The following is an 18,060-nucleotide window of genomic DNA, read 5'->3' as shown; positions in this document are numbered from 1 at the left end:
AGTGTTAAAACAATTGTGACTACTGTGCTAAATAGATGACTGAACTCCATTTTGATATTGGGGCACAGCCACAGACTCACAAAACACTTCAAACGCGTCCTATTCGTTTAATTCAAAAGTTATGATGTAATTCATATTCACCCATTGGACAACTGTATCTAATAAGCTACAAATAACCTTCATTTGTTTGATGTTGGTCTTGCAGTACATTTAGCGGGACTGCTGAGATGACATTTATTACATCTAAGACTTAGAGATTCATTTTTCTGATCTTAACTCATTCACTGCCATTGACGGCTATAGACGTCAAAAATTCATTTGAACTATTTCTATTAGTTTAACATTTTTTCCTATTTTTCTTAAGAGTATGAAAACCTCGATTTTTTTTATTGTATTAGAACAGATATAAAATTTGCGTTAAATTAATTACGATTCAAAATTGTAATCGCCGGAGGCCACACATTTTTAATAATCTTTTCTTAAAAAAATATATATATTTTTATTTATTTATTATTATTATATATATATATATATTTTTTTAAAGAAAAGATTAAAAATTAGGGGCATCAGACGATTAAAATTTGTAATCGCAATTAATCACATGACTTCACGAGTTAACTCACGATTAATCACAAATTTTATATCTGTTCTAAATGTACAAAAAAATATAAAGGTTTTCATACTCTTGTTAAAATGTAAAAAAATTAAATAAATTGAAATCTATAGCTGTCAATGGCAGTAAATGAGTTATTATGTCTTGCAGAGACATATTGGATGACATTTTAAAAGAATGATTAAGCAGCATCACCTCTGCTTCTAAAGTCAAGTCTCTTACCTGCAACATGAATCGGGGTCCAAATGAGGCGGTTGTCATTAAGGAGACAAGAAGCTCCCTGGGCCAAGAGCACTTCCACACAGTGGGCGTAGCCTTTCTGAGCAGCCAGGTAGAGCACAGAGCGGCCAGCAGCGTCTTGCATATCCACATAGGCAGCCGTCTCAGTCAGCACACGCAGGGCCTGCCAGTGACCCCGGTCAGCCTGCACGAAAGGGAGGGCAAAGTAAAGGGACAGTCACATTGCTTTTATTCTCGCTCTCGAAGCCATGAGTCGGAGTGGAGGGAATGTCGAAAAGATACTCACAGCGAGATGCAAGGGACTAACTGGAATGCTGCTCTCTATGTCTCCAAGTGCATTAAAGGACATCTCCAGGAGCTAAAATGTATAAACATATAATGGTAAGCAGCATTTACTAATTCCACTGATCATTTACAGCAACTATACAGTAGGACTTAGTAGAACTCTTAAATACAATAGTACAGAGATGCTAGTCGACCTTCAAGTATTTTGCACTCGTTCTCATGAGCGTTTTAACTCCAGACTTGAGACAAAACAATGCACTTACCAGCTCCAGGTTCTGTGTGTTGCCATGATAAGCTGCATAGTGAACAGCACTGTAACCCTTCGCGTTGACCATCGAGGGATCGGCGCCATTATCCAGAAGATGCTCCAAGCAACTGTTTGTAGGAAAGAAAAGACAACATGGCTCTTCTGTCATGCTGCGATCAACAAAAGGCATATCTAGTGGAGCAGGAAAAAAAAAGCAGTAACAACTCACAAATATGACTCCTTCACCTCTTCTTCATCATGCTGATGATTGCCATAAAAATGTCCATCACCTCTGGAAAGAACAAAGTCAAAAAAAATGTGGGTTCTTAAGTTCTCTGCTGGCACCTCAAATTGGTGAGCTGCTGCCCAATAGCTACATTTTGGATGCACTTGAACAAATGACATTTCAATTGCACTGATATTTTGGAAAACTTCTTTTACTATAGAAAACTTTTAGGGAGCCATTTATTTGTTAACGATTACATTTAAATAGTGAGTAAATGAGCGTGGCTTCTTTTGCTGTTTTGACAAATGCTTACGTGACCTCCACAAGTAGTATTTTTGGGCACCGTTGAAGAACGACGAACCGCTACACTAGGAATAATACTTCACAGTGTCTACCTGTTCTAATAGAAAAGGGTTAAAATAGCAAAAACAGGCCATGGAGGATAAATGGGCCATTACTTCCAGCAAAATCATGCTCATATAAAAACGACACCTTTAAAATTGCACAATTGTCAAAATTCCCATCAAGACTAGACTCATTGATTCAGCCTTGTTTGCGCTGCTTATTGATGATGTTTCTCACCTGCTGAAGGCTTGCGAGGCTGCAGAGTAGTGCAGTGGGGTGCAGCCTGTTTGGTCAGGCTCGTTGATCTCGGCACCAGCACTCACCAGGGTCACAGTGCACTGGTACCTCCCGTTAGCAGCCGCATAGTGTAATGGGGTCCTAGGAGCAAGAAAGCAAATAATCTTGTTTGGTAAAAGTAGTGCTGTCACTGTTGAATATTTTTTAGAATTGATTAATCTGTCGATTATTCAATCAATTAATTTGCTAATTGGATTCATTTTAATTTTGCATTAAAGTGTATTCCAAAAGCATTTCCCCCATGATTAAGTTTTTTTAACTAGTGATATGGTGTTTATTTCATATTTTGTATTCCTATAGTGATTTAAAAAAAAAAGGGAGATTGATATTGTGCTGTTACTTTTTCGGTCATTGTAAAAACAGATGTTTGCAAATGTCTTATCTTGATTAAAGGATCAGTATCAGGGCTACAAGAAATCAGTGGACAATTACAGTTCACATGCTGAAATCAGAGGATTTGGACAATTTTAAATTAAAAAAGGCTCCAAATGATTACTCGAATAGTAAAATAGTTGTCAATGAATTTAATAATTGATTACTTGTCGATTAATCAATTCATTTTGACAGCTCTAGCCTCTCGGTAAAAGTTTTATAAATGGAGTTATTTCAATTTAACTCTTGAGATAAAAGGCACGTTTCAAAATCACGTGTTTTTACTTCTTAGTACGTGGTTTTCATCCATTGAATGTTTTATATGTAAGGTTTAAATTGAAGTCATAAGAAGTCAAGCGTGAGAATGTGATTATTTTGTTACAGGATTCACAGTAAGGTTACGGGCAAGCCTGAAAATCTTGACGTGGTTTTTGAAACTGAGGAGACGGACAGTATAGTGACAAATAGCAGCAGATATTGCGTAGCATAGTTTTTGTGTGTTGGTCTAGGGTCCAACTTTAACTTTTCTTTTTTTAATCATAATGTATTACTTCAAGAGCTCAGCAACCTTTGTGCACTGTCTGTGAAATAATGTACAGTTCTCTAATTAAGGAGCAGGGGTCAGGGAAAAAAAATTTCAATAACGATTTAAAAAATAATAATAAATAACCAGCAGATTCATTGATAATTAAAATAATCATTAGTCTAGTAATGTTCATCGCAAATGCTCACCTTCCCATTAGGTCCCTCCTGTTCAAATCCGTGCCACTACTTAAGAGCAAGTTCAGACATTCAACATTTCTGGAAAGACACACAAACATGGAGATCAAGACAAAAACTAGAACAAACATGGTCAGTTGTAGCAAAAACATTCATTCAGCTGACGAGAGATTGCTGTAGATGTTGGCGCAAAAGCAAAAATGAAGCGCTGAGATGTGTCACATGGCATCACATTTATTTATAGCCCTCTTGATTAGCCAGTTCCAGCACTGAACAATTTCTGCAGTCTTGAGATGAAAGTATGACACACTGCACGACGTGCATTAAATTTGGTCTAAAACGGAGACGCCAGCCTATGTTGTCTACGGATAAATTTAGTGCTTGCCCTGGTGTTGTTTATCTATGTTAAATAAAATGCAAATAACATGGAAGTGCAGTCTTGTTTGTGGGTGTCCAATTCAGAAAATATCCCCAATTTCTACAACATAAACAAGTAACAGTATTAAGATGCGTTAATTATCAGCTTCTGTGGGAACAAAACAGCTGGACTTCTTCTTCTTGACATCCTTGATCAACTCTACCTGTGTCACACTAGTACCTGTCAATCTAAGGCGTGCACTGCACTTTCCCACTTTCAGCGGCTTAAAAAAAATAAAACCATAACACGTTAAACCGTTTAGAGTGAACCTTGCCTATTTGAGGTTTGCTAGTCACCAATTCCTTTACACTGCGATACAGAGACCATAATAAAAAAACAACATTTTTGTTGTCGTTTTACCCCTTCCTCAATTTATTGAAACAGACTTAAACCTGTTGAAAACAACTTTTTAAAGCACCCCATCCCTTTCTCGCTCCTACAGTTCTCCAGCTAAGAGGTCAACGTTACTGTTTGAAGCTCTCACAGTTGAATTTTACAGTAAAACTCACATAAAACAAATGGGAATCAAACGCTGTAAATTTAAAGACTGTCCTGTTCAACCAAATCATATAATTTCATCTAAAGAATGTCAGATAGCTTAATGCTAACAAAGTAGCATAATAAAAAATGCTATTTCACGGAAAGTAGCATAGATGCTACCATGAACCTCCAAACCAAACAAATAGGAATCAAACATTCTACATTTAAATACCGAAGTGTTCAACCAAATCATATAATTTCATCTAACGAACGTCAGCTAGCTCAATGCTAACAAAGTAGCATAATGCTATTTCATGGAAAGTAGCATAGATGCTACCATGAACCTCCAAACCAAACAAATAGGAATCAAACATTCTACATTTAAATACCGAAGTGTTCAACCAAATCATATAATTTCACATAACGAACGTCAGCTAGCTCAATGCTAACAAAGTAGCATAATGCTATTTCATGGAAAGTAGCATAGATGCTACCATGAACCTCCAAACCAAACTAATAGGAATCAAACAATCTACATTTAAAGACCGAAGTGTTCAACCAAATCATATAATTTTGTCTAACGAACATCAGCTAGCTTAATGCTAATAAAGAAGCATAATGCAAAATGCTATTTCATGGAATGTAGCATAGATGCTACCATGAACCTCCAAACCAAACATATAGGAATCAAATGTTCTACATTTAAATACTGAAGTGTTCAACCAAATCATATAATTTCGTCTAACGGACGTCAGCTAGCTTAATGCTAACAAAGTAGCATAATGCTATTTCAAGGAAAGTAGCATAGATGCTACCATGAACCTTCAAACCAAACAAATAGGAATCAAACAATCTACATTTAAAGACTGAAGTGTTCAACCAAATCATATAATTTCGTCTAAAGAACGTCAGCTAGCTTAATGCTAACAAAGTAGCATAATGCAAAATGCTATTTCGCGGAAAGTAGCATGGATGCTCCCATGAACCTCCAAACCAAACAAATAGGAATCAAACGTGCTACATTTAAAGACCGAAGAGTTCAACCAAATCATAGAATTTCGTCTAACGAACGTCAGCTAGCTTAATGCTAATAAAGTAGCATAATGCAAAATGCTATTTCACAAAAAGTAACATAGATGCTACCGTGATTAATCTAAAACTTCAAACCAAACAAATGCTACATAAAAAAAACAGAACAGCAACACATTTAGTAGGTAAATCGCCAAGTTGACCACGCTGAGTGTGATTTTGTAAACTAGCTCATCTTTATTCGCAGCCTTGTTGTTAGTGTAAGTAGTGCCTGTCAGCTAGCGACAATGAATAAATATTGAATTTGGTTTAAATCCTTTCTGTTCAACAGGTCATGAATATTCAGGTTGACATAATCAAAAACAAATAACTCCCATGGTATTTAGGAGTGCATACGTAGTTATGCTTAACAGTACATATTGAACAATTTACTGCAGTTGAGCTTGCATGAAAAGTATGTGCTATAGAAGTCAGGGACAGTTAAAAGTTTTATTGGTCAATGAGCATTCCATTTGTTGAGAAAGGTTGTAAAGGAGTTGTCACCGGTCATAAAAGATTGTGGGGGTCAGACCATCTGTTTCTGGGCAGGATGTGTTTTGTTTACAGGAGCACAGATCAAAGAGGGTGAACCATTTGCACCTCGAGCATACAGAATAGGATAACGTCACCCGCAGGCGTGCTCGCGGAGGCAATAAGCTCAAGATAAAAGAGGAGAACAATTCTTATCTTATCTTATCTTACAAATCTTAGTGCGAATAGCATTATACAGTAATTGTTATATAACAGTTAATAATTTGTTTATACGACCACAAGGACACGTTTTGGCCCTTCCGATAGAAAGAAACAACACTTTCTTACCCTCGTTTTGGCCCTTCCGATAGAAAGAAACAACACTTTCTTACCCTCCAGAGGCAGCAGCGTGTAGACAGGTCCTCCCAAAGTTGTCAGGGGTGTTAATGTCAAACCCTGCCGACAGCACGTGCTCCTTACTCATGGAGGAGACGATGCTGTACAGCTGACCTGCGAGGCGGGCGGATTCGTGAGTCGGCGGCAAACACACACCACAAAAGGTGGTTTTAACGCATGCGTTATTTTCCCATCACAAACCTGAGGAGAGTAACTTGCGACAACAGTCTGAAAACCCGTAAAGCACAGCTAAGTGCAAGGGGAACATTCCATGGATCCCACGTCTGGAAAAGAACAGAAGAACAGACGCATAGTCTTAGTTTGGAATTTGGTGCTGACCTCTAACAATAAAAAAGACAATTTTACTGTACATGTCAAGCCATATTTTTATGTGGGGGGCGGGTGTTGGGGAAGATGAAAATAACAAACATGAACAACAAAATATGCTAAATTACGACGGCGTATTGGGGCCATGTAAGAATATATATATTTTTAGAGGAGGGTAATATTCTGAGAAAAAAACTAAAAAACATTTTAAGTGAATAAAACACAGAAACTTAGAAATACATGTAGCGTAGCAATAGTCTGGACGAGGTACTGGCTTTTGTCCACCATGAGCTCACGCAAGGATGCGTTGGTGGTTAATTGAACACTCTTTATAAAACAGATTTCTTCTTAATTTAAACTTTACTGGTGGTTCACCGCTGCCAGAGCGACAACACTTCCTGATCCCCTATCAGCTGATTAATACTAACCAATCAGAAGCTAGCATACTTTAGGTAAATGTAAGTGAATGAGAGAGTGCAGCAGATTTGACACATGAACTTAGCTACTTGTACAAAAAAAAAAATATATATATATATGAATTTGTAAATAATAATTCCGGAAACAGGGATAATTATTCGTCGTTCATTCCGTTACAAAGTCGTCAAAATTTTCCACATCCTCAATGTTTACAAACATATTTCTTAACAGTATGTCACTGTCGACTCGATACATCGATTCGAATTCCTCCCACGGCGTCGTCAATCGCGTCATTTATTTTACAACTCTCGCGAATCTGCGTCAACCATAAACGCTCAAATAAAATTCCAGGACATGTTATGAGGCCCACGTCACCCCACTGCAAAAACTAATATCTTAAGTAAGATATAATTTCTTAAATTTAACCTAAATTTGCTTATTTTGATTTGACTAGTTATTTTTACTTAAAATAAAAATGGTCATGCAAGATCATTGTGCTTATTTTAACATACTTATTGCTTAGTTATCTTATTTGATCAAGCAGTCTTGGCATTGAGTGTTAACAGCTACTTTTAAGTACTGTGAGGATTAAAACAAGCATTTCCCACATTTTAACTCATTCGCTGCCATTGACGGCTATAGATGTCAAAAATTCATTTCAATTTCAATTAGTTCAGCATTTTCCCCCCCACTTTTGTTAACAAGAGTATGAAAACCTAGAAAAAAAACTATTGTACATTTAGAACAGATAGATTACATTTGTGATTAATTGTGGTTTGACTAGTGAAATCATGCGATTAATTACGAAAAAAATTACGCCCCAAATTTTTAATAATCTTTTCTTTTTTTCTTCTAAAAAAAGACAAAAAGAAAAGATTATTAAAAATTAGGAGCGTCAGGCGATTACATTTTAAAATCATAATTAATCGCATGACTTCACTAGTTAACTCTTGATTAATCACACATTTTATATCTGTTCTAAATGTACAATAAAAAAATGTCTAGGTTTTCATACTCTTGTTAACAAAAGTGGGAAAAATGTTAAACTAGTTCAAGTGAATTTTTGACGTCTATAGTCGTCAATGGCAGTGAATGAGCTAAGATGGCAACTAACCAACATCAAAGGCCTGAACTGGGGTTTCATAAGTTTTCTTATTTTAAGATTTTGCATAATCTAGTAATAAGATAATTAAAATTAAAAAATATCATTTCATTATATTTATTAAGCTCATGTTTTCCTTCTTTCAGAACCAGCTCAGTGGTCTGGTGGTAGAGTGCCTACCCTCAGACTTGAAGGTTGTGGGTTCAATTCCTGGCTAGGTCATGACCTCCTTGCGTAACACTCAGGCGTAAAAAAAAAAAAAGCGTAAAAAAAATACTAATGTATTTTAAGAAAATAGTTTACATGACTTTTTGATTTTTAGTCTGAAAATACCATTTTCAAGACCGCAGTGGCTGGTAAATTTAAGTAAAAATTTGTTGTTCTGTTGGCAGATAATTTTGCTTATTTGAAGTAATAATGTTCTCATTTTACTATTTTTTTTCTCTTCAAATTTCTACAGTCATCGTGCATATTGTGATGCATCTCATCGGCTAAGAGACCAAGAATTGGTCAAAACGCAACAAAATGACATATCTGCTCTCCCGGCTTTAACGGTAGAAGCGCAGTCGCGCGCTCCGGGTCCTAGTGGGTTAGTCACAGAACTGGTTGTCGTTGGGCAGCTCCAATGAGGTTATTCATGTTTGTGAATGTTTCCTCTGTGCCTTGGTGTCTTTTGTTACCTGGCCGTGTCCGCTCCGTTGGTCATTAGAGTGCTGATCAGCAGTTCATGGCCGAACTTAGCAGCGACATGGAGAGGAGTATTGCCATATCTATCCACACAATCGATTTCACCACCTGATGGGATGCAATGAGTCGTGCACGTTATATTTGGATGAGGATCCCGTTTCGCAATATGCAGAAGTAGGATTTCCCAGCCTGCTTTTGTGAACATTGCTAGATGGTTTCTTTAATTTCTTCATGAATAACACATGTATCTGTACTGACAAAAAGTCGTGATCAGTATTTGTGCTTATGATTGGGGATCGTACATTTTTTACACAACTACTATATTTGATGATGTGCGTAAAAACGGCCTTCTGTTTGATCCCAAAATGAATGGCAGAGTCGTTGTTACCGTTCTGGATGAGGATCTGAGAGCGTGTGAAGCGTCCGTGAATGGCTGCCATGTGCAGGGGGCTCTTCCCTTCTTTGCTCTGTTGTCGAGAACAACGGAAAGTTTAGTTCAGAGATTGAAAACAAAAATAATTCATGAGACTACAAAATGCTAAGAATGATTTTGAAAAGAAGGGTACTTTGTTCGAGATCTCCCTAAAAGAAAAATAACAAAAACACGATTACCCTTCAGTTTGGTTTGAACTTTAGAAAGAAGTAGTAAATAGGACCCGACCGATATGCAATTTTTGAGGCCGATGACGATTTTTGGCAGAAAAAATACCCACTGCAGATTATTTAAAAAATATATATATTTAATGCGTAAAATTTTGTTCCCACAGCATTTGCGTGTGAATATTCGTTTTTAGTCGATGCTAACTTTCTGTTAGCATTTGAATGGGATCTTCCCTTCACTTTTAGCATTAGCGCTAGGCTAGCGATGTTTTAAAAACAAAGCGTGTTTTGTATTTAAATATGCAGTGGATGTCATTCTTATTGTTTTACAGTTAGCTCCAACTGGGGTGTCCTTAAACAGCTTAGGGACAACAGAATAACATACGCTACATACTTACTAGTTGCTAATGCTACGCAAGCAAAAATGGTGCATCCAGGGTACTTTCACAGCGTCGGAAACTTCGGTTTTCTTCGATGATAACGTTTTAAGAGGAAAATAATCGGCCATTTGGCCCAATTGGCCCATTGAGCTAGTTTAGAGTCAAAATATGAGATGAGAGATTCGTTTAGAAAAGCAAAACATTGCGATGTGTGCTCATTATGTTGCGGCAAGCCAGTGTATACCGCACATGAACACTTGCAATGTATTTTCCCCCCACTTGGCTCAATTCTGATTATACCATTACTTATTAGGACACTAGTACTACTTACTAGGGTGTCAGCAGCATAAACTTAAAGAGCGTCTAGCCATAAGAACTTGTAATAACATTTCCTTATCTTATTCTAATTTATGAAGACGTACATGCACATTTTCATCTTCAAAAGGTGACATATGATGGAATTTAAAACAATGTTTATAATGTATACAAATTGTTGTGTTTCTGGAAGACCAGCCCAGCTACCAACGCGTAACTAAACAATCAAATAAATCCCTATCTGCCCATTTCTGAGAATATGGCTTGGGTCATCCATTTTGAATTCTGCTCAATTGTGACATCACAATCGGGCTAATTTACAAAATAACGGCTCTCCTATCATGTTTAGACAACTAGGCTGGACGAACATCCCAAAAAGCTGCTAAAATGCCAACTTTGTCGCCTGCCCTAGCTCCGCCCCGAGTCGCCTGCCCTAGCTCCGCCCCCAGTCATCATGGTAACAAATGCTATAATAGGCAATTGCGTGAGAAATCACCCCAAAACCACTCAGTGACAATATTGCTGTCATTAGTTATCCTTTGTGTATTTCGGCAGAAGAAGATAATAGGTATGTTTCACGGTGAAAACATTGCATATGTCTCAATTAAGTCACTTTATAACTTGGAACCACAACTATGAGGACAAAAAAAAAAAAAAAAGAAATACTGACTTGCTGGTTGACATCTGCCCCGTTGTTGACCAGCAACTCCAGACAGAGGGCGCCATTAGTGGAGACAGCAGCCAGGTGCAGAGGTGTGTAGCCACACCTGTTAGGCTGGTTCACATTAGCCCCGTGGTTGACCAGCTCTGTGGCCACGGCCTCCTGCCCCATGTAGCACGCCATGTGGAGCGCCGTGTTCCCGAATCCGTTGGGCTCGTCAATCTAAGAAGGTACAACATTTCCAAGATGTGTCCAGTATGTTTTTCAAATTGAAATGAATGGACACAAAATACAAAGTCTTTTGCTGATCTTACCTCTGCCCCCATCCTCAGCAGGTATTTTACAATTTCGATGTGGCCACTGGCGGCGGCAGCATGGAGAGGCGTGTAGCCCTGCTTGTCCTTGCTGCTCTTGTCTGCACCGCGTGACAACAGCAGCTTCACAACCTCTGCGTGGCCTACACGATGTCACATGAACAACAAGAGCACTCAGTAAAGTGGGGTAAGCACCTAATCAATGAGTTACAATAGTTAGCAATAGGGCCCGATCGATTAATCGGCCGCCAATTATAATGGGACGATAATTGACCTAACAATCAGCCGATTATTTTCCTCTTAAAACGTTATCATCGAAGAAAACCGAAATTTCCGACACTGTGAAAGTTCCTTGAATGCGCAATTTTGCTTACGTAGCCTTAGCAACTAGCAAGTGTGTAGCGTATGTTATTCTGGTTATTCTGTTAAATCAATTAAAAATTGTAATCGCCTTATGCCCCTAATAAAAAAAAGAAAAGATTATAAAAAATTAAGAGGCGTTAGACGACATTTTTTAAATTGTAATTAATCGATTAATCACAAACTTTAGATCTGTTATAAATGCTCAATAAAAACAATTCTAGGTTTTCATACTCTTGTTAATAAAAGTGGAAAAAAATGTGAAATTAATATAGTTCAAATGAATTTTTGACGTCTTTAGCAGTCAATGGCAGTGAATGAGTTAATAGCAAAAGTCAGGAGTGGGGCGGGGGGGATCATTTTATGCATTATATAAATTTTTTAAATAATCGGCTCATTAATCGGTAATCTTTTCTGCCAAAAAAACGGCATCGACCTAAAAAAATGCATATCGGTCAGGCCCTAGTTAGCAACTGCAAAAAAGTGACCGTATAAGCTAACAGTTAGCCAGACTGATGATGTATAAAAGAAAAGAAACAAAAGAAAAGTGAGCTGGCTGAGACTATAGCACAAAGATGTAAGATTTGAGTAAATCACCCAAGTAAGCAGCCGAGTGGATGGGCTGTCGCTCCTTCTTATCGATGGCGCTCAGGTTGGCTCCCTTATTCAGCAGCAGCTTCACCATCTAGCAGAGAGTCCCCATTCATTTGTGTTGGGACATTTCCAGGTCTGTTGAGCTCTCCGTTAGCGTGCCTCACCTCCTGGAAGCCACTCTGAGCGGCATGGTGCAGTGCGGTTCTGCCGGTGCGGTCCGCCATGTTCAGGTTGCTCAGCTGGCTCAGCAAGGCTTCGGCGCAGCGCGTGGCCCGGTTGGCGGCCGCCACGTGCAGCGCCGTCTGCCAGAACTTGTCCCGGGCGTTGGCCTCGGCGCCGCGCCTCAGCAGCAGACCCACGGCCCTCTGTGGACACCAAAGGCACTTTGTGCTTTTTCCACTCGGGTGTATTTTTAGAGTCGACAGTTTTCATTATGTTTCTATGTCCCTCTACCTGACTTATATGCGACTGGACTGTCGATGCCGCTTACTCACCGTTGAGAGAAGTGAAGCCACCAGCGGCCATCTTGCCACTCACTAGCCCGCCTAACTTCAATACATTAATTTCAGCCTCTACGGCAAAAATGCTAGCATATTTGACATGGAGTTGCACCAATGAGTCTGGGAGAAGTGCTACATATACATTCACAGAATACATTATTCTAAGCACTGTTAAGACATTACATTCAATCTGCATAGAATTTGCACAGGTATCACATGATGTTTATATTACACCTGTTGTATAATAGAACAATGAAACACGTTGCTTACTTCGTTCCTGGAGGCGGCTGCCCTGTGCAAGGGGGTGAGCCATACATGGTCTTTAGCGTTCACATTGGCACCTGAGGGCATAAAGGTATCAATTAGATTCAAAGTTTGTGCTTCAAAAGCAAATATGGAACACCAGGGGCCTCATTTGTAAAACTGTGCATGAGCGCCTGCGTACTAAAGTACTTACGAACGAAACCCAAACTTAACGTACGCAGAAAAAAAATGGAGATTTATAAAACCAAGCGTAGACACACACCTGCACGCAATTTCCCTTTATAAATGCCACACGTGCCAACCGGTGTGCGCAGCTGATTAAACCTCGTTCCCCGTCCTAAATCTGCCTATTTTATTAGGAATTAGGAAATGCAAATCTACTCATTAATGGATTTGTGTATTCATAAGCGGCCCGTGACGGCGGTCATCAAATCAAAAACAATGGATGACAGACGGGGAAAGGCAAGAAAGAAGGCGAACTTCACCATGACGTAAGGCTACATTGAATTTTTGTGTGAATAATAAGGGTGGGAATCTTTGAATGTCTCACGATTCGATTTGATTCAGATTTCTGGGTCTGCGATTCAAAATCGATTTTCGATTCAGAATGATTTTTGATTCAAAATGATTTGATTGACAACATTTTTGCTTCAATCTATAGATGTGCAAGGAATTGTAATGATCTACTCCAGTCTGACTCGCTAATGCTAATTAGCGCACTACTTGCGGCACTTATCACTCAAAAGATTGGCTCCACGCTGAAAAAAAAAACAACTTATTGGAATAACTTGATCGTGACTTTTTCCTTCTACTCTCTAATGTGGCTACAACTTGGTGTATCAAACCGCGTGGAACCACACTGCCCCCAAGTGGCCAAACCGGGTACAACATTAACAGCGCTCCAAATAAAGGCATACATAGACAAAGGTAAGACAGTATAAAATAATTTAAATAAAATCGATTTTGGGACATTTAAAATCGATTCTGAATTGTACTAAATGAGAATCGCGATTCTTATGAGAATCTATTTTTTGGCACGCCGCTAGGGAATAATAATAAAAAAAGATTTAAAAAATACAAAGATGTAAATTATGAAACCCTCAATGCAGAGGTCGAGTCACAGAAGCCGCGATTATTGGCTGCAGGGCGCACAGCGGCAAAAAAGAAAAAAACAATAATACTACTAATTATTTGGTATGATACAAAGGTGAGCACAAAGAAATAGTTTCACCAATCTTATTGTCGTTACTTAATGCACTATAGGGAAATTGAGTTGTCACTACAGAGGCAAAAAATAGGCAATCAATAGGCCTCCTCATTATTGTTATTATTATTAAAATGTTTAATTAAGTTCATGCGTGCGCTTTCTGCTCCGCGGTGTACTTGCCTGGAGCAAAACAAACATCAATGTGACCCAACATGCAGCATACATGGCGTTTGAGGCATCGAAATGAACCACAAAGCTGTTTGTGTCCCTGTTTTTTACACTCTAATGAATCGTGGATAATGAAATTAACAGGAAACAAACTATGGCGAACTTCACGAAAAACAGTCTGACGAAACAAAAACACACACAAGAGTTATAGGGGGTGGCAAACTAAAACAAACGAAAGGGACGCAAACCCCCAAAAGCCAGACCCGCTCACGACCTGACCAACAGCCTTTAAGGCCCCGTTCAGGCGGAAGCAAAGCCAGTTTTATTACTCAAATAAATCTCGTACAGACAGCAGCATTTCAAGACGTGTGTGTGTCCAAAAGAAGACGCTGAGGACGTTTAACGGCTGTAATGTATATGCCAAGCCTAGAGTGGCGCTGTAGCGCAGACACAGGGAGTTAACGGAAAGCGTAGAAGAAGAATCAGCGAAGAAGACAGACACTCAAAAAAACAAAAAAAACTTTATTGCAATCTACAGAATAAATATGGCTTTGCATGTATCATGAAAAAGACAAACACAGGAGAAGTGACAATGGCGGGTGATACAAGTACAACACCGCTTGTAGAACGTGGGAATAAAGAAGCAAAATATTCTGCTGCAAAAGCATGAGCAAGCTAAGGACGACTACGCAAAACGACTACGACACGGCTATCCGCCATTGTTGTTGACAGATTGGCGCATGCGTCATCGCGCTGCGACAACGCGTCGTCGTCGCGCTGCGGCCATTACGTCATCGCTGGAGGACTATCCTGCAAATGGTGTCCAGATGGACGCGTACGGGCCGCGTTTTGAAATCTTTCCACTCTGGAGCCCGCTTTCAAAAGTGATCGCTTTCAAGCTCCGAAACCGCACCGTCCTGTGGACCAACGGCTTAAACAGTAAGAAACTTGTGACGATAAATTGAAAGCGGCTTTCGTGTGGACGGGGTCCTTAAGCTGTGGCCACTAATGACCGTAGCTGGTCCCGCACCTGAACCCAATGAGGCAATCAGCGCTCCTCCCCTGCCCTGATTGGTGAACCGAGTCATGGGAAATGGTCCACCAATCAGGGAGGAGCGCTCACACAGCCCACACCCAAAAAAAACACGGACGTACATCGTGGGCCGTAACACCGCGTCTCCAGAATGTGCGAATTGCGTACGGTAGGTCCAGACTTGACGTGGCGGCACGTAAAGTTTGTTTTCTATAAATACTAACCTTGCCGCAGAAATGTTCATACGCAGAGTTTTGGCCTCATTTTGATCGTGAGCAAACGTCATAAATGAGGCCCCTGGTGTTGTAGTTTTTCCGTTGTGAGCTGATATGTGTGCGAGGGTCACTCGTCAGCTGTATTGGTCTGAGTTGCCGACTTTTGAAATTGTTTGCAAACTCCAACAGAGGAGGGACTAAGCTGAGATTCAAACCAAGAACTTCTCAACTGTGAGGACACTAACCACTAGTCCACTGCCCTAAACGTTTGCAGTATTACGTTACTTCAGATATGGTTGCAGAAAAAAGTCAAATTCTTATGGCCACAGGCCCTGGGACAAATTCTTTCTATTCATCATTGCATGCGCCCAAAAAACCCATGTGAGGTTCATTGAAGACTTTCTGTTGGTGTGAATGTATGTTTGTCTACATGGAAACCTCAAAAGAGTACAACACTGTCCTCATAACTACAAAGGCTGAGTATCGAACCCACAACCTTCAGATGGGGAGACAGCCACTACCAGAGCCAGATGTGGCCTTGTTGGATTACTCAATACATAGTAGGGGTGGGAATCTTTGAATGTCTAACGATTTGATTCCGATTTTTGGGGTCTGCGATTCGATTCAGAATCGATTTTTGCTTAAAAACGATTTTTGATTCAAAATGATTTGACAATGATTTTTGCTTCAATCTATAGATGTGCAAGGAATTGTAATGATCTACTCCAGTCTGACTTGCTAATGCTAATTAGCATGCTACTCGCGGCACTTTTATCACTCAAAAGAACGGCTCCACACTGCAAAAAACAAACGCAACTTTTATTGGAATAACTTGATCGTGACTTTTTCCTTCTACTCTCTAATGTGGCTACAACTTGGTGTATCAAACTGCGTGGAACCACACTGCCCCTAAGTGGCCAAACCGGGTACAACATTAACAGCGCTCCAAATAAAGGCACACATAGACAAAGGCAAGACAGTATAAAATAATTTAAATAAAATCGATTTGGGACATTTAAAATCGATTCTGAATCGTACTAAATGAGAATCGCGATTATTATGAGAATCCATTTTTTGGCACACCCCTAATACATAGTGTCACTTGATTCCTTTAAAATTGCATATATGGCTAAATTCATTCTGTAGCAGACTGTAGCACTTAGAGGTCAATCCAAATACTGATGTAAGACCTCAGAACAAATAATATAAATTAGTGTTCTCTAGTCTCCACTATATCACGGTTCATTATTTGTGTGTGTTTTTTTGTCACAACAGTACATCAGTCACCAATGTACATTTCACAAGTTTAATCTACTACAAGAGATCAGCAAAACAAAAATACACATGGATTTGTGTGTATTAGTGAATGAAGTCAACCAAGGCAGGCATCTGACCTGATTCAATGAGGAGGTCCATGATATGAACATCGCCCATGCATGCAGCAGCATGAAGAGGCGTACGGCGCTCTTGGTCCTGTTCAATTAGAAATACAATGAAAAACATGTGCCATGACATAAACGACGAGTTCTGCTCATGCGCACACCCACCAGTGCATTGACATCCTCCTTTTTGTGCAATAATAGTTGGACTTCTTCAGCATTACGGTTGAAGATGGCCTGGACCAGAGGAGGCTGAAACACACAAATTCAGCAGTCACAATTATCATGTCATGCTATTTGGCATTGCGCAATTTTGTCTTACATATAATAGCGCTCATTTCATTAATTTTGTATCCTGATCTTAATTCTTGAAACACACAGTTAGAGTTACATCCCAATTTCGTTGTATCTGCACTCTACAGTGACTATACAGTAAAGGATTCACATTCTACTCTAGCGATACGCTAACGTTGCATTCCATTCATCGCGGACAAATCCATTTGCAATATATTCATTTGCCATTTGTTACTATCGCTCTATAACAGCCATTAAATCTAAGGCGACCTTACATGAGATATTGCGGCTAATATAAATGTACGACTTTCCAGCAAATAGACGGAGCCACTATCGAGGCCTACACTACACTACACTGGGCCTGAAGTCCCTGTTGGCTCGTCTGGTTGAGACGATTTGGTTAGCCGTGAGCTAAACACCAGGTCCAGAAACATTTCGGGAGGATTTCATTAATGCAAATAACAAAATAGCGTCAACGTCGTGAAAACTACGGTGCCAGCGTCCACCCAATTAAAGTACGGGATGCACGCAAAGTGAGGATTAAAACCAAGTCTCTCTTTCTGGTGAGCGCCGTAATGCGCAGAAGAGCTTGCCAGCAAATAGACGGCGCCCCTCGTCAGCGTACCTGGTCTGCAATGTTGAGTACTCCCATCTCCCAAACTCAGCCGGGACGGAGCTCCTTCATGGGGCTGAAACTTGGAGGTATACTGCGGCGCGCTGCTATTTCCACTTTCCACCCTTCAAACGACATCCATCGCAAACGGAGAAAACCAATGCGACTCCCTCCCGATCTGACACTGTTGTTGTCTGCATCTGATGTCGGCTTGGACGACGCTGCCTGCCGCTGCCCAGCTTCGCGTTGGTCCGCCTACAGGCTCGGCGGGCGCTTGACGCCTCGATTGGTCCAATGGCGACATCGTGTGGCCAAAGCATGTACATCACCTTATCGATGCCTTTTCCGATAAAGGCAGAAGCAATCGATTTCAGAAGGACATGAGGCGCAGAAAGATTTTCGGGTCATGTTGTCTTTGTGTTGAACTAACATCACGTTAGATTAGTTTGCTA

The 18,060-nt window shown here is 39.8% G+C and overlaps 1 protein-coding gene across 1 annotated transcript in view; it reads right to left on the bottom strand.

The window, feature by feature from the left end:
- The window catches only part of ankrd52a (ankyrin repeat domain 52a), a 36,401-nt gene extending 18,543 nt beyond the window's left edge, over positions 1-17,858 (bottom strand). Inside the window, exons 1-18 of the mRNA XM_077575457.1 lie at positions 17,621-17,858; positions 16,870-16,953; positions 16,717-16,795; positions 12,706-12,776; positions 12,100-12,300; positions 11,939-12,026; positions 10,982-11,124; positions 10,677-10,889; positions 9,100-9,178; positions 8,705-8,819; positions 6,380-6,462; positions 6,175-6,292; positions 3,358-3,426; positions 2,194-2,334; positions 1,615-1,677; positions 1,402-1,513; positions 1,140-1,211; positions 836-1,037 (exon numbers count right to left, since the gene is read on the bottom strand). Coding sequence (XP_077431583.1) covers positions 836-1,037; positions 1,140-1,211; positions 1,402-1,513; positions 1,615-1,677; positions 2,194-2,334; positions 3,358-3,426; positions 6,175-6,292; positions 6,380-6,462; positions 8,705-8,819; positions 9,100-9,178; positions 10,677-10,889; positions 10,982-11,124; positions 11,939-12,026; positions 12,100-12,300; positions 12,706-12,776; positions 16,717-16,795; positions 16,870-16,953; positions 17,621-17,647 — 1,960 coding nt within the window. The 5' untranslated portion in view covers positions 17,648-17,858. The remainder of the gene's footprint in view (positions 1-835; positions 1,038-1,139; positions 1,212-1,401; positions 1,514-1,614; positions 1,678-2,193; positions 2,335-3,357; positions 3,427-6,174; positions 6,293-6,379; positions 6,463-8,704; positions 8,820-9,099; positions 9,179-10,676; positions 10,890-10,981; positions 11,125-11,938; positions 12,027-12,099; positions 12,301-12,705; positions 12,777-16,716; positions 16,796-16,869; positions 16,954-17,620) is intronic.
- Between the last annotated feature and the right edge of the window lie 202 nt (positions 17,859-18,060).

This window comes from Vanacampus margaritifer, chromosome 1, assembly GCF_051991255.1.
Source record: "Vanacampus margaritifer isolate UIUO_Vmar chromosome 1, RoL_Vmar_1.0, whole genome shotgun sequence".
Lineage (NCBI taxonomy): Eukaryota > Metazoa > Chordata > Actinopteri > Syngnathiformes > Syngnathidae > Vanacampus > Vanacampus margaritifer.
The sequence above is the reverse complement of the archived record's forward strand: the minus strand, read 5'-3'. Positions and strand labels throughout refer to the sequence as shown.